Raw genomic sequence first — 16000 nt, forward strand, 5'->3', positions numbered from 1 at the left:
CCTCTATTGCAAGTATATCCTTTCTTAGGTAAGGAGACTAAAGCTGCACTCAATACTCGAGGTGTGGTCTCACCAAGGCCTGTAGAGCTGCAGCAAGACATCCTTGCTCCTGTACTCAAGTCCTCTTGCAATGAAGGCCAACACACCATTTGCCTTCTTAACTGCTTACTGCACCTGCATGTCTGCTTACAGTGATTGGTGTACAAGGACACCCAGGTTCCTTTGTACATCAACATTTCCCAATCTATCACTATTTAAATAATACTCTGCCATTCTGCTTTTTCCCGCACAACAAGATTATTAATTAAATCCTTCTCATTGCAAAATACCAAATCTAGGATAGCCTATTCCCTAGTTGATTCCTTGATGTACTGGACTAAAAAACCATCCCATACACACTGCAGGAATTCATCCGCCACAGTTTTATTACTAATTTGGTTTGCCCAGTCTACATGTAGATTGAAGTCACCATGATTACTGTAGCACCCTTCTTATGTGCATCTCTCATTTCCAGTTTAATGCTGGACTGTACCTTACCGCTATAGTTTGGACAAGTATAGACAACTCCCACTAATGTTTTCAGCCCCTTGTTGCTTATTAACTCCAGCCAGATTGATTCTACATCTAGATTTTATGAGCCAATATCCTTTCTCACTATTGCACTAATTTCACCCTTAATTAACAACGCCACCTCACCTCCTTTTCCTTTTTCCTTGTCCTTCCTAAAGATAGAGTACCCGTGGCTACTCAGTTCCCAGCCTCGGTCACCTTGCATGTTTTTCCGTAATTGCAATCATATTGTACCCGTTTACATCTATTTGCACTATTAATTCATCGACCTTATTGCAAATGCTCCATGCATTCAGAGACAGTGCCTTTAGACTTGTCTCTTTAATATTTCCTGACTTGGAAATATATCACCATTACTTCACTGTCGCTGGGTCAAAATCCTGGAACTCCCTCCCTAACAGCACTGTGGGTGTACCTATACCACATGGATTGCAGCGGTTCAAGAAGGCAGCTCCCCACCACCTTCTCAAGGGCAATTAAGGGTGGGCAATAAATGCTGGCCTAGCCAGCAAAGCCCACATCCCTTGAATGAATAAAAAATAAACTTTACCAAAAGCTTTCTGAAAATCCAAATACACCATATCCACTGGTTCTCCCTTATCTATTCTGCTAGTTATGTCCTCAAAAAACTCCAGTAGGTTTGTCAAACACGATTTCCCTTTCTTAAATCCATGATGACTTTGTCTAATCCTGTTGATATTTTCCATGTGTGCAGTTATCACATCCTTCATAACAGACTCTAGCATTTTCCCTACCACTGATGTTAGGTTAGCCGTTCTGGGATATAGATTATCAGGCCCTGGGGATTGATCGGCTTTCAGTCCTATTAATTTCTCCAGGACTATTGTTTTAGTAATGCTAATTTCCTTCAATTCCTCCTTCTCACTAGACCCTTGGTTCCCTAGTATTTCTGGGAAGTTATCTGTGTCTTCCTCTGTGAAGACAGACTAAAGTAGTTGTTTAACTGCTCTGCCATTTCTTTGTTCTCTAATATAACTTCTCCTGTTTTGGACTGTAAGGGGCCTGCATTTATCTTCACTAATCTTTTTTTGTACTATGGCCCTATTTATTGCCAACCCCTGTTTCCTCTGCTTTCCACTTTTGCTTTCTACTTTTCTGTCTTTCATTCGTACCTTTGTTTCCCTCTCTTGTGTCTCCCCTGCCACTCTAGTTTAAACCTTCCCCACAGTACTAGCGAATATCCCTATGAGGACATTGGTCCCGGTCCTGCTGGGGTGCAATGCATCGAGCTTGTACAGGTCCCATCTTACCCAGAATCGGCCCCAATGCCTTAGGAATATAAATCCCTCCCTCCTACACCATCTCTCCAGCCGCACATTGATCTGGTCTATTCTACTATTCCAATAACTGCCAAACCATCCAGGACGACCAGACATGGGGCACCATCCGTCAATGGAAGAAGTGAATGAAGCTATGCCTACATCCCAGCGCAACCCCCAAACCACTGCCAAGAGCAAGAACCTTTAGAACCTGACACTTACCCGACCAGATGGCAAACAAGACATGGCAGCAGTACTAGCCCTCCAGACCATCTGAATCTCTGATGTCAAGGGCTTGAAGGGGTGAGATGGGGTAGTAAGAGTTAATGCATGACATTAATATTAATGTTGTTTATGTTTATAATGAAATAACATAGGGTTAGAATAGTTTATAGTTGTAACATTAAAGTTGCCACACAAGACTTATATTAATGTAAACCTTGAAGCGAAATAGAAATAAACTAAGGTCAACCTCTATCCAGGATATAAAGACATGTAAGAAGGTGTAGTAGAAGGATCTGGTGCATAAAGGGTTAACATCAGACTGAGTAAAATACTGTTCATACGGTGATGTAAGAAGGCACATGACCTCGAGTTAGAGCCAGTCTAGAAATGAGTAGCAATGTGTAAGGACCTAGTATGGAGTCTTCTCCTTACCTACTGTATATATGTACATAGTTCAGTATTGTTAATAAAGACCTTCTTGTAACTTATACAAGACGGCTTCATGGTGTCCTTCAAGTGTAGCAACAACAAGATCATCAAGAATAGGTAACAAGATTGGATCGGCCATATTCTAATGTATGAGAACTTTCTGAAGAAGGTGATTGAAGGAAGATTAGAGGGATGTAGATCAAGAGGATGAAAAAGACTAATGATGTTAGACGACTTGAAATTGAAAATGGGAGGCTACTATGAGCAACTAAAGTGGAAAGTAAAAGAATGCGAGGTGTAGAGAAATGAGCAGCCGACCTGCCCTTAAGCAGATCACTACTACTACACCTATATTCCTCCACAGTCAGTATTTTGCTTCAAATTTGAGAGGGCCATTTAACTGAAGTATGTGTTTGGTCAGTCAGTAAATGGTTCCCCTCAGAGCAGCATACTCCAGCATTCCTCCAGTCCTAGATATTGATTCAGACAACTAAAATGTATGCGATTATCTAAAAGAAAATATTTTAAAGGGTGACTCATAGTGACACTTGTTCTTTAATGTCTCTGCTCTACCTAACCTGCTAGTGCAAACTCCAACTCCTTCGTTACTTTGAAGAATACCAAAAGATTTTCACTGGGTGCATACCCTAAACTCTCCAGTTTCCCTGACACCAGCATGAGTGTGCAGCCATGCATTATGCATCAGAGGTCAGGGGTAGCACTCCCGCCTATGAGTCACAACACTGTGGTTTTAAGATCCGCTCCTGAGATTTGAGCATATCATCTAGATTGATGCCTCAGTGCAGTAAAGTACCTAGAGAATGCTGCACTGACTTTCAGGTTAGACATTAAACCAAGGTCCTGACTGCATTCTCAGGTGGATGTGAAAAATCTCATGGCACTATTTCGAAGAAAGGCAGAGCATTTCTCTTGTGTGCTGGCTCATATGCACTTCATGAGTGCAAAGTGCTTTGGAATGTCTTGAAGTTCTGAAAGGTGTTGCATAAATGTAAGTTCTTTCTTTCTTAGTAATAATATCATCAGTAAGTAAATAAATTTGAATGAGTTGGATGCAGATGTGATAAAACCAAGATCAACAGAGATTTAAATATTCAATCATGAGTTTAATCCAAATTAATTTCTTCCTTGCTTGTCAGTCCTAAATTTTGATATGATGGGTTATGGCTGTGCACCTGACAGATGACATTTAATGTTGATAATGCAATGTTATTCACATTGGTATGGCTAATGCCACACATGTTTATATCATGCAGGGTTCCAAACTAATGTCTAGTGCGCTAGTCTCCAAATACACATGACTGACAGCAAGGGGCACTGATGTGCATAATTCAAGTTGATTGAAAAAGGGTTGCACTCTCAGAGCCTTTCTTTCAGATAAGATGTTAAAATAAGTTTCCACTTACTCTCTTAAGTGGATATAAACAATTCTACTATTGGGAAAAGAGCAGAGGAGACTTCCAGGTTTACAAGCCCATCGACTCCCATAGCTACCTCAACTACAGCCCCTCACACCACGCTTCCTGTAAGGACTCTAACCAATTCCCTCATTACTTCACCTCAGTTACATCTGCTCTGATGATGCCACCTTCCAAAACGGCGCTTCTGACATGTCATCCCTCTTCCTTAACCTAGGTTTCACCCCACTATGGTTGACAGAGCCCTCAACTGTATACGATCTATCTAACTCTGCCCTCACCCCTTCTCCTCCCTCCTAGAACCATGATAGGGTCCCCATTGTCTTTACTTTTTGCCCCACCAGCCTCTACATTCAAAGGATTATCCTCCGTCATTTCCCCGAACTCCAGCATGATGCCACCATCAAACACATCTTCCCCTCACCCCACCCCCACCCCCAGCAGTATTCCGTAAGGACTGTTCCCTTGCACCTCATTCAATTTGGTCTACTGCATTCGATGCTCCCAATGCGGTCTCCTCTACCGTAGGGAGACCAAATACAGACAGGGTGACTGCTTTGCGGAATACCTTCAGTCTGGCCACAAATATCACAGACCTTCCTGTCGCTTGCCATTTCAACACACCACCCTGCTCTCATGCTCGCATGCCCATCCTTGGCCTGCTGCAATGTTCCAGTAAAGCCCAACACAAATTGGAGGAACAGCAACTCATCTTCCGATTAGGCACTTTACAGCCTTCCAGACTTAACATTGAGTTCAACAATTTTCAGACCATGAGCTTTCTCCTCTATCTTCACCCCCTATTAAAAAATTATTTATTTATTTATTTCTTTTTATTCACTGTTTTATCCCTTTTTAAATCTCTTTTTCTATCCTTTTTCCCCAACCACTGCCCCCTCCCAACCCCCACCCCCCGCCCCCCCCCACAACCAACTAAGCGCTATCTGTCACTTGTTCTATGTTGTTCTTTCACAGAGTGCTAACCCTTGTTCTGCTTTCTTACCTTTATGCCACTATTACCACCTTCTTTAGAATTCACCACTACCATTAACACTCCCTTTGTCTTGTGTCCATAACATCTTTGTCAATCTCTCCTTAGCCCCCATCTATCACTGACCTCCTATCCTCTTTTACCCGCTCCACCCCTCTTAAACAGTATAAATTTCTACTCTTTAGCTCTGATGAAGAGTCATGCGGACTCGAAATGTTAAATCTGTTTCTCGCTCCACAGATGCTGTCAGACTTGCTGAGTTTTTTCATTATTTTCTGTTTTTATTTGAGATTTCCAAGCTAACATTTATCTCTAAATTAACACCACTAAAACAGATACACAATGATATTTGTAGTACATTGTCATGTGCAAATTGGCTCCTCCTGTATTACAACTGTATTTTCCTACATTATAAAAGTGACCTACAATTTGTAAATCAATATTATCCATTATAAGTACATAAAAAATTAAAATAACACTAACCCTGCCAGGAGTTACTGCGTGGTCTACCATTTTCGCAAACATCTGGAATATGTTTTTCATCTGGAATCCGTTCACTCCACGAATGAGAAAGCCCGTTTGATCTGAAATATTAAAAGTATATGTGAGGTAACCCTTCACTCTGACCCTACAATGAAATTCCAGATTGTTCTCTGGCTTCCCCAAGGTAATGTACTAAGATAGCAAGACAGAGATGTTGCTGTATCTGTTTTAGTATATTACCAAGAAAATTTAAATTAGGAAACTTGCATGATTTAGCTGAAGGAGCATCCTTTGGAATGAGGGCCCTTGTGTGCTTACCTTGGTGCATGCAGTTCATTACATTATAGCTGATTCACAAGCAAGATTCGCCTGAGAGCACTTGTGCAAAGTCATGGAGTGCTATGCACATTCACAATTTCCCCTTGTGTGCTCTATTATTGTTTGCAAGAGCTCATTTTGTTTTTACTACTAAGGGCCATATCGGCTTATGTTCATGGTAATTTCAGGGTCTGTAAAAGGAGGAACAAATGCACAGCACTCCCGAGGTAATTGTGCATGTTGCACATTTTTCCACAATTCATTAAATCCTTTTGAGTGCACCTGTCCCTCCTAAATGCCCATATTTTTTTCTCAAGAATGGATAACAGCAGATTTAGATACAAACTTTCAAGATATGAGGTGAGAGCCCAGATATCCTCATCAATGCACAGGCCTTAGTCAATCAGCAGTGACTGGTATACTCATGCGCGTTGTATAGGATCAATCAGGAGCAACAAAATTCAAAGTGCAGACCCATGGTGGTGGAATGCAGAACACTGATAGGGAACCTGGTATGTGTTTTGTAGATATGGTGACTGGGCATGCTGAGAGTGAACAAAAATTGCAGAAAACAAACACTAAAAAAAAAATCACACCCTAGTGGTGGCCAATTACTTACTGTTCCTCTGCTCGTTGCTCCACTTCAGATTGTGTGTATTTTCTCACCATTAACAATTAAGCTGCCTTCTTTCTGGGTTCTCAGTATTCTACCTCAGTTTCCCTTTGAACTTTTAATGTAGTCTGTGCTACCCAGCAGTTAGGTCTCCCTAACCTGTACACCACATTGCCAGAAAATGGACGCTGCCAGTTTCTTTTCAATTAACTCAAGAATTCAGCCTCAAAAATTCTGTGTGAATTCAAGAGACTTGGAAGATATGGCATTATCTGTTGCCATTTGAGAGGAGAGAAGTGAATCTTAGAAAAGAGGGAAGATGATTAAAGTACCTGAATCCTCTCTGCAAGCCTGAGGAGTTTTGTTGAGGTAAAAACTTGATAAATGCTATACATGGGCCTCATCTCAGCTTGGATATCATGTTGCTACTTCTAAAAAGCAGAAAAAATTGACCAAAAAAACCCCCTGGCCATTCCAACTTGCCTTCCACTTTCCCTCAAGCCAGGTGCAGGTCTTCCGGTGCCTTTGTAAAAGCGAATATAATTCAGAACTGGACACAAAACCAGCTTTTGCATTAGCACCCCAAACACACAGGGGGAAATTGGGATAAAATGGTTTAAAGCTCAAGCTTCATATAGTGTTTGCTTTACTCTATTTGCTATGTAATTAACTCAATCTGCTTGTTGCTTGTAAAAGAATAGGTTGAAAAAGAAATGCAGACCTTTTCTTAGAACTAGATGCTGAATAGTTTGAGCTGACTCCAGGAGGTATATCACTATAGAAAGAGTCAGCTTCCCCAGGCTTTTTGACATAGTCTCCTTGTGGCATTTGCCTACAAACAGTGAGAAGGTAGGAAAGAAGAGCCATCAAACCCGGCACAAGTACATCTAGAACCACCATCCCTCATAACATTCTATTAAATAATTGTGTTCAAAATTCAAATTTGGTTCATGTTATGCTGCATGGTATCACAAGCAACATATTTAAAAGCAGGCTATGTGGAAAATGAAAGCTGTAAAGATAAAGTTGTAAATTAATTAGTAGTCTGAAAAGCATAAAAGTGAAGCAGCCAATGGGTGTATGTTCCCATGATGTATCTGGTGCTGGGCAGCCCAATAGTTCTAGAGGAATGGCAGATTCCCAACCCAGTGGGTTGTAAGTTTGCATTCCAGCCTTAACTGGCATTCAAACGTGTCTGTTGTCATTTTGCCTAAGTTGTTTAAGTCCTTCCCCATCCTGATTAGTGGAGCATTCACAGCACAGAGCACTGAATCTCAGGGGGATTCCCTGGCAGGCCTGCTTGTGGCACACCGATGAACAATTCCCATAGCTGATCACAGAGCAGCACTGAAAGCCAGCACTGAGAAACTTGCATGCCAAGCTCTCAGCTCCTAGCTGGAACAGAACTGCTGCTGGGAAAGAAAATGTGGAAGATGAAGAGGAGGAGGAGGAGGAGGACTAACCAGCGGTATACAATGGACTAAAGCAAGGGTGCACTGGGAAGGTAAGCCTGATGATTAATTATGAATTATCTGTCATAGTGAAAGATTTCAGTAAAATGCAATGACTTCTAAAAGGAAACATATAAAGTCTCCAATAGTACCCTAAAATTAAGCAAACATACCTTCTTTCTCGATAGTTTCTTTCAAACATGAAGCAGAGGGAGCAAGCAAATAAAAAAAGTAAATTAAAGCATGTTCATGACAAAAAATTAGTTTAGGAACTGGAATGCTAATAATATTATATGAAGAATTGTCATAATAAAGCAATTAAAATTCAAACACTTTTTTTGCTTAATCAATCTTTCATTCCCTTACTTCACAGCTGAATCATTGCCAGAGTTTTACATACAAAGTAGTAATTTCATTTCTTACATAAAATCTAAGGTAATGCATTTTGCTCTAGAAATGTGATTCTGAATTTGTCTTCAAGGATTTCTGGGAATAACTGCCAGTCCTGGTCACATTATCGAAGGGAAAATTTGCAACTCTGAAATACATTTCACAGAATCACACAGTGCAGAAGAGGCCCTTCGGCCCATCGAGTCTGCACCGACACGTGAGAAACACCTGACCTACCTACCTAATCCCATTTACCAGCACTTGGCCTTGAATGTTATGACGTGTCAAGTGCTCATCCAGGTACTTTTTAAAGGATGTGAGGCAACCCGCCTCCACCACCCTCCCAGGAAGCGCATTCCAGACCGTCACCACCTTCTGGGTAAAAAAGTTTTTCCTCACATCCCCCCTAAACATCCTGCCCCTCAACTTGAACTTGTGTCCCCTTTGCTGGTAAGTGGACCAAGGATCTGTAAACCCAGATTCTTCCAGCCTTTGATCTTAGCAGATCAGGAAGGTGAAGAATTCTATCATTTTAATTCTCGACCTTGCTTTTATGTTGACATCTCTGCCCTTGGCCTGCTGCACTGTTCCAATGAAGTCAACGTAAGCTTGAGGAACAGCACCTCATCTTTCGATTAGGCACTTTACAACCTTCTGACTCAACACTGAGTTCAACAATTTCAGACTGTAAACTTTGTCCCCCATTTTGTTTCCTTTTCTTTGCATGTTTCAGTTTTCCTCCTTTTTTTTTGCTTTCAGACAGCAGCACTTCTATCCTTGGCGCCTCTTCTGTTTCTTTGTTTCTTTTCTTTCCCCATCACCATTCCTTCTGGCACTGTAAGACTAACCCTTCTGTCATTCAACCTCTATCACAAACCTTCCTTATATCCTTGTCCCATCCACCCCTTGCTCAAAACCTATTACATCTCCAACTTTTGCCAGTTCTGGCCAAAGGTCATCGGCCTCAAACGTTAATTCTGTTTCTCTTTTCACAGGTGCTGCCTGACCAGCTGAGTATTTCTGGTGTTTCCTGTTTTTATTTTAGGTGAAGAATCAATATTGGACAGTAAAATATATCTTTTATTGTTTCATTTAAGGCATTGGTTATGCACAGAACTTTTTATTGCTGATATTGCTTAAGCATATAGCTGTTCCCCACTCCAAACTTGGAATGGCGATAATGTGTAATTATTTATTGTAGTTCAACATGTTAATGACCCTTTACAAGTGGTTTAGTGGCTTAGCAGAGCAATGTAATATGACATGGAGTGGAAAAATTTCAGAATTATGACTGGTTGTACTCCACATGCTAAGTTGCTTCATCAGCATCCACACTGTTTCAATGCTTACAAAAGGGCACCCAACTTTGTGGCGTGAAGTAACACTGATGTTGTGTTTGCTCCTTCCTTGCTGACAGTCTGCAAGTTCCATGTGCTACAGTAAATGGAAGGCATAGCATTCCCATTAGGTGAATCTGCAGAGCAAGGGCATTTTATAGAGACATAAGGGGTAATATTATGAGTCGGCACTACCTGTTCCTGCTGGCAGACCGTTTAATTTAATAGCCAGAAGATTATGGGCAGAGCACAGCTAAATTTCCAATTTGCCAGTGTGAACATGTGAAGCTATCCTGCAAAGTGAATAGAATGTTACCTATAGTCATTTTTTCTTTTATTCGTTCATGAGATATGGGCATCGCTGGCTAGGCCAGCATTTATTTCCCATCCCTAATTGTCCTTGAGATAGGTAATAATGCACCAGTCTGCATACAGAAATATCCTGTACACACATTACACCTGTTTCAACTAAACAAAATAAGTGATAGTCATTCGCTGGTTCATTCCTCAGGGCAATGCCTTCACCAATCAGAGTCAAGCTGCCTGTTTTAAAATTTCAAAAAATGCTTGGCAGTTAACTGTCCATCACCATTAATTCCATTCTCCATGGCAACATCTCTACCAATCAGTGTCCAACTGCCAACCAATTAGCACTCTCTTCTCATACAGTATAAAGTTGTTGCTTCCCCTGACATTGGTTGCGATTGTCCTGATGAGTGCAAGGTGAAAAGCTTCGACAAAATGTCTTTTTTCCGCAATACTCAAGAATGTTACCTATTGACCAAAAAGAAAATGATTTGCTATTGAAAGACAGAGAAAATTGAGTGTTAATTCAAGCTAGAACAAAACAAAAGCAAAATACTGTAGATGCTGGAAATCTGAGAAACAAATAATATTGGAAATACTCCGCAAGTCTGATAGGATCCGTGGACAGAGAAACAGTTAACATTTCAGGTGTGTGATCTTTCATCAGAACTGAGAAAAGTTAGAAATGTACTAGGTTTTGAACAAATGGAAGGAGGGAAGAAGAACCAAAGGGAGGGTCTGTGATAGGGTGTAAGGGAGGAGTGATTAGATTAGAGAAAATTTCATTGTGCAAGGCCAAAGGGAGTGGTAATAGGACAAGCAGAGTGACAAAAGATGTGTCTAGAGGAGGTGTGAATGACAGGATTGTGAATACTGCTGTCCAAAAGAAAATGAGGGAGAAATGAGAAGAAAAACAAACCAGCAAGGAAAAATGAAACCAAACAGATGCAGAAGTTACAATCTAAAATTGTTGAGCTCAATGTTGAGTCCAGAAGGCTGCAAAGTGCCCAGTTGAAAGATGAGGTACTGTTCCTCAAGCTTACATTGAGCTACAATGGAGCCCTGCAGTAGGCCAAGGACAAACAGGAGAATTAAAAGGACAGGTGTCATGCGAAAAGTTCCAATTGGCCTTTGATAATTAGCCATAATTGGCCTTTAACTTACCTCTGTTGGCTAACCGCTGATTGCGGGCAGGTAACCATACTGCCCCTGATCCGGCCTTTGGGAAAATGGTTCAGGGGTGGGATGATGCTGGAAAACCAGCATGTTGGCTGGCAGTATATAATTGCCAAATAATCTCCTGAGAAATCAGTAAGTATCCGTTTAAATTCAATCTGTAAATGTTCCATATTGTTTAATTTCATGTCAAAGTCATTCACATCATCGCTCACTCCAGTCCTTCATACAGTATTAATAGATGCTTTAGAATAGGATATATTAGAAAACATAAATGAGACGCCTGCCAAATTTATGTCGACTGATTGGAGGAACTCCTCCAGGAAATTCCAGGCATTCATGAATTTTAATAGGTTTCATGAGCAGGGCCAGTGCAACCACTAGGAGAACCAGGCAGTTGCCTAGGGCAACAAGGTTTCGGGGCTGGCAGCTGCAACACTGGCAAAAAGCTGAACTGTCAGAAACTTTAAAATGATTTGAGCAACTTTCCGCAAGTTCCTGGGGTGGGGCACTATGTAATTTCAGTTCAGTCACTCTGGTGTTTACTGAAGCAGGCAATTACAGCAGGGAGTATCTCTTTTCCCTATTCCGCACCCCTCCCCACCCCAACATGCTCGTTAATGACAGCCTCCTGACCGTTTCCCTCCACATACGTGTGCTCATAGACCAGACCATCCAATTGCTTACCCTTTCCTTGCCCCCTCCTGGCCAATGGTCACTGATCCTCCAATCGTCTCCCTCCTTTCCCGCAATCCCATGGCCCATTCTCTTCTTTGCCACCACCTCTCATGCTTCCGTTGTGCCATTGGTTTTGATACTTTGATTCAGCTGCTCGCGGTTGCCCTTCAGCCCATTTTCAGCTGCCTTCTTCACTCGCCATGTGCCAAGAACACAAGAACTAGGAGCAGAGGTAGACCATAAGGCCCCTCTAGCCTGCTCTGCCATTCAATACGATCATGGCTAACCTTGGGCTTCAGCTCCACTTTCTCGCCTGCTCCCTGTATCTCTTAATTCCCTGAAAGACCAAAGATCTGTCTATGCCAGTCTTAAATGCATTCAACATTTGCCAGGAATGCTTGTTGGGAATGACTGGTGCCACCAGTTGAAAATGCCGGCAATCTAAGACTAAGAGTTCCGCGTTTTCAAGTTCAGCCATTCAGAAATCTCCTGGGTGATCTCATGGTGATGTGGGTTGAGATCTCGCAAGAGGTGCGAGGGCAGAGTGCACAAATCTAGTGAGTGATGCCAAGGGAACATGGTGCTGCAGAAGCAGAACAGTCGGAGGTTAAGACCAGAGCGAGGGCTGAGGGTAGGTTCTGGATAATAACTGCCCAAGAGCTTGACAATTTTAGTAGTTGTGTGATAGTGGGATCATTTTTGTGTATTCATTTTCGAAAGTTAATTTGTGAGGTTGGTGGGGGGAGTAGGCTGAAGGTTCGCCTGGAGCAGCAAATACTCTTGCACCAGTCCCATTCATGAGGCTGCTACATCCTACCGGTCTATTAGAGAAATAAATGTTATTTACTTGGAGTATTTCCTGATTAACTTTCAATGCTCTTAAATGTGAAAATGTGACAATTTGCAGATTGATACAGTCTGCCCGTCTATGTTCTTGCTCCCATATCAGGGCAAAAATTCTGTCCTGGGAATCCACACATGTGCAGAATAATGTGGAAATCCAGTTGTTGTTGTCAGTGATTCACTGCTTCTTCACAAGTTTCACTGCTGAGGTCTCCCAGAATAGAATCTTGAGCAATCAGTGGATACACAAAAACCTCCACTTTTACTCTGTAGTCTCACGGATAAACTGTTGAAAGGTAGCACTTGTTGAATGAGGTGTAACTGGCTTTTTAACTTCATGATTACTGCTAAGCTCTCTCATTGGCTCTGAAAAGTTAATTTTATATTCGTGAATGTCAACTTTCTCCATTATGATAAAAAAAATCACATTTTTAAAGTAATTTCTTTTTAAAGTTTGTTTTGAATATTGTGACCTGGATTTTCGCAACAAAGGAGAGACTCTCCATCGTTGCAAAGATAGCAGATGAGCCAAAAAATATAAAGTCCACCCCGAACACAGCACCTACCAGTTTCACGGGGATGGGAATGGGGGCAGGCAGAATGTTGCGCATGTGTGTCTTGCAGAGGCAGCTGTCCATTTACATCAGTAGCTGCCTCCACTCGTATGTGATTTTAGTGATGGAGGACTGTGAAACATGACGTGCCCAGGTCAGACCTGGTAGTAGCAGGTCTGAACTTTGTGAATTTTTTGGATAGCCAGGGTTCGCTTGTAGAGAGGTGAAGGGACCAATTTGGGATTTCTTTGAAGTTGCATTTATTGGCTTGGAAGTGGCAAAAACATACTAACTGGCCGGCTTAAACCCTAGGGTGTAGAAGGGTGGGGCTGCTGGATTTGGTAGGGCAATACTGGGCGGAATCGTCCCAGATTTGCAATAAGTGCAGTAGCGGGTGGGTAAAACGACATTTTACCCGCCAGCCGCAATGGTGGCTTTTCACGCCGTATCATCCCAAACCTGCCGTATTAGTTATGCATTCCCGGGAAACAAGCCGTTTCAATGGCGGGCCGGCTCTCATTCACCCGCCATGCCTTCACCTCGCCGCTTCAACATGCCGGGCGCCATATTTAAAGTCCAGCCACGTGCATACATCTCAGTGCTTCCAGCCCATGACTACTGCAGGGAAGATGTCCATGAAAGGCAAAAAGACTGCAGCCCCCAGGTTTAATGATGCATCACTGGAATGCCTTCTGGACGTGAGAGTGCAGGCCTACACATATCTCTGTGCTCTGCTGGACCAGGGTCTCCATAGCATCTGCAACTGTCCCCATGGAGGCCTTCATACGTGCACATGTGGGCACCACTGCATCAGAGAGCAGGCGGATGCACTCCTGCGACTCGCATGCCACTCTGTTGGCTCTACGTGATATTCTCCCGCCTTCTGCTGACTCTCCAAGATGAGTTGGAAGGCCAAATCCAGAGGTCCATACCTGACTCCGACTTCACAGATGCTTTCTCCCTTGCAGTCCTCTGAATGCTGGGGAGCTCGGCTGAACCTGCCTCCTCCTGCTGTGGACACGTGTCCGTGTGGTGACCTCCAGATTGTGAACCCGAGCCTGCACTAGATCTAGGTCCCACCGAGGTGTGTGTCTGTGCGCTGGTGGAGGGTGTGGGTAAGCGCTGTAATGGGTCTTTTGGGCTGCTTATTTCCACCTCTTCACTGGAGGAGGTGTCCTCTCGGATGCAGATGAGGATCTAGATGCAGCTGAGGGAGTGGCTGGCTGAGGGTATCAGTCCCTTGGCAGAGCTCCCTGTGAACCAAAGTAGAGATAATTAGTGCATGGCAGCAAAGTCAAAAGCAGGGACAGAGAGTACTGACAATTGCATTGAGGAAGGGATGATGTGTTGCAGGATCCTCAGGTAGGCGTTCGCTGTCGACCTCACCAGTCAGTGAGATGGTACACTCTTCAAAGTGAGTGAGGGGCTTAATGTGGGCCACTCCCTTCGCTCTCCCCATTCCTTCCACTCTCCACACTCCTTCCCTTACACCTTCCACCCCCTTACACCTACCTCCCCAATTGCCATCTTTTCTCCCGTTACCCTCTCCTGCCCTGTACTCCCTCCTCCCATTCCCAACCTCCCCCAACACCTTCATTCCCTCCTCCCAACCTCACCACCCCGACATCTTCATTCCCCCCTCAATCTCAACCCCCCGACACCTCTTCCTCTCCCAGCTGATCCTAGACCTTCTTCTCCCACCCCCTCAACCATCATTTGTTGTGAGCATCAATGGTGACTTTCCAACTTCGGTGAGCTGCTTCGCACCAGAGCCATATCCATGCGAATCCACCCAGCAGGCCATGGACGTTCCTCCAGGATCCCATTGCTGTCAGGCTCCAGCATCACATACTCCTCGGATGTCCGCAATGTGAACAAGGTCCTGGTGGTAAGTCCCACCTTCTGCATGTCACACATGTCAAGACGTGTTCTACATCAGTGTGTTTTCCTGCCAACCTGGGTGGACGATCCACCTGGTGGGGACAGATGAGTCTGGCGGGCTGGCCTTATAATGATATGCTGATGTATTATAATGAGGTTCCTGATGCCCGATGATGGGGATCGCAGCGTGCCATCGGCGGGCGGACTAGATGATCGCAAACTGGTTTCATGATGTCGTGAAACTGATTTTTGGCCTTCTCACCATATTGTCCGCTCATACCACCGAACATGCCTGACACCAGTGGGCATCGGTCATTCCGCCCATTATTTGCCCCTACTGACTTATGCACCCTGGTGCCAGCAAGAACTTGTGCTTGAGGTGAGCGCATGTGCTTTGTGCAAAGGAAGATATGAGATGGGCATTGCACCGTTGCACATAGACACCAATAGAAGCCAGTCAATGTGAGGACAGAGGGAGGGCACAAGATCAGGAGGCAGAGGTAGCACCACGCGCATCAGGAAGGAAGAGGATGAGAGGGAGGAGAACCAAGTATTACCCTATGGGAAGCATGTACTGACCCCGGACATCCTACCTAAATATGAGGAGAACCAGTGCCAGAGACGACTAAGATTAAGCCGTGAAGTGGTGATGGACATATGTTGCATGGTCCACCAACAACTTGAACCACATTCTATCGATCCTTATGTCCTGACAGTGGCTATAACCATCGCTCTCAATTTTTATGCTTCAAGCTCTTTCCAGTGTTGAGCAGCAGACCTGTCTAGAATATCCTAGTCAGCAGCACGCAGCTGCATTAAGGCTGTGACTAATGTCCTGCTTGCTTGTGTGGGGGAACACATTAATTTCCCTGCTGATTTGGCATCTCAGACGCAGAGAGCTATGGCTTTTGCCAAATTAGCAGGCTTCCATCAGACTGCACCAATGTTGCCATAAAGGCCCCAACGCAACATGCCTTTGTCAACCGAAAGTCCTTCCACTCACTCAATGTGACCACAATAAGGTTGTCCTTCAAGTGTG

General features: G+C 43.5%; 1 protein-coding gene across 3 annotated transcripts in view; it reads right to left on the reverse strand.

Annotated features, from left to right (window-relative positions):
* adam22 (ADAM metallopeptidase domain 22) overlaps nucleotides 1-16000 on the reverse strand; it is a 493639-nt gene that overhangs the window by 36369 nt on the left and 441270 nt on the right. For 2 of the 3 annotated variants that reach the window (XM_078538421.1, XM_078538420.1), the window contains exons 26-28: nucleotides 7970-7987; nucleotides 7067-7177; nucleotides 5415-5515 (exon numbers count right to left, since the gene is read on the reverse strand). In XM_078538421.1, coding sequence (XP_078394547.1) covers nucleotides 5415-5515; nucleotides 7067-7177; nucleotides 7970-7987 — 230 coding nt within the window. The remainder of the gene's footprint in view (nucleotides 1-5414; nucleotides 5516-7066; nucleotides 7178-7969; nucleotides 7988-16000) is intronic. The other variant, XR_013576156.1, reaches the window with a different exon arrangement.

The sequence above is a fragment of the Cetorhinus maximus genome, chromosome 3 (assembly GCF_964194155.1).
Source record: "Cetorhinus maximus chromosome 3, sCetMax3.hap1.1, whole genome shotgun sequence".
Classification (NCBI taxonomy): domain Eukaryota; kingdom Metazoa; phylum Chordata; class Chondrichthyes; order Lamniformes; family Cetorhinidae; genus Cetorhinus; species Cetorhinus maximus.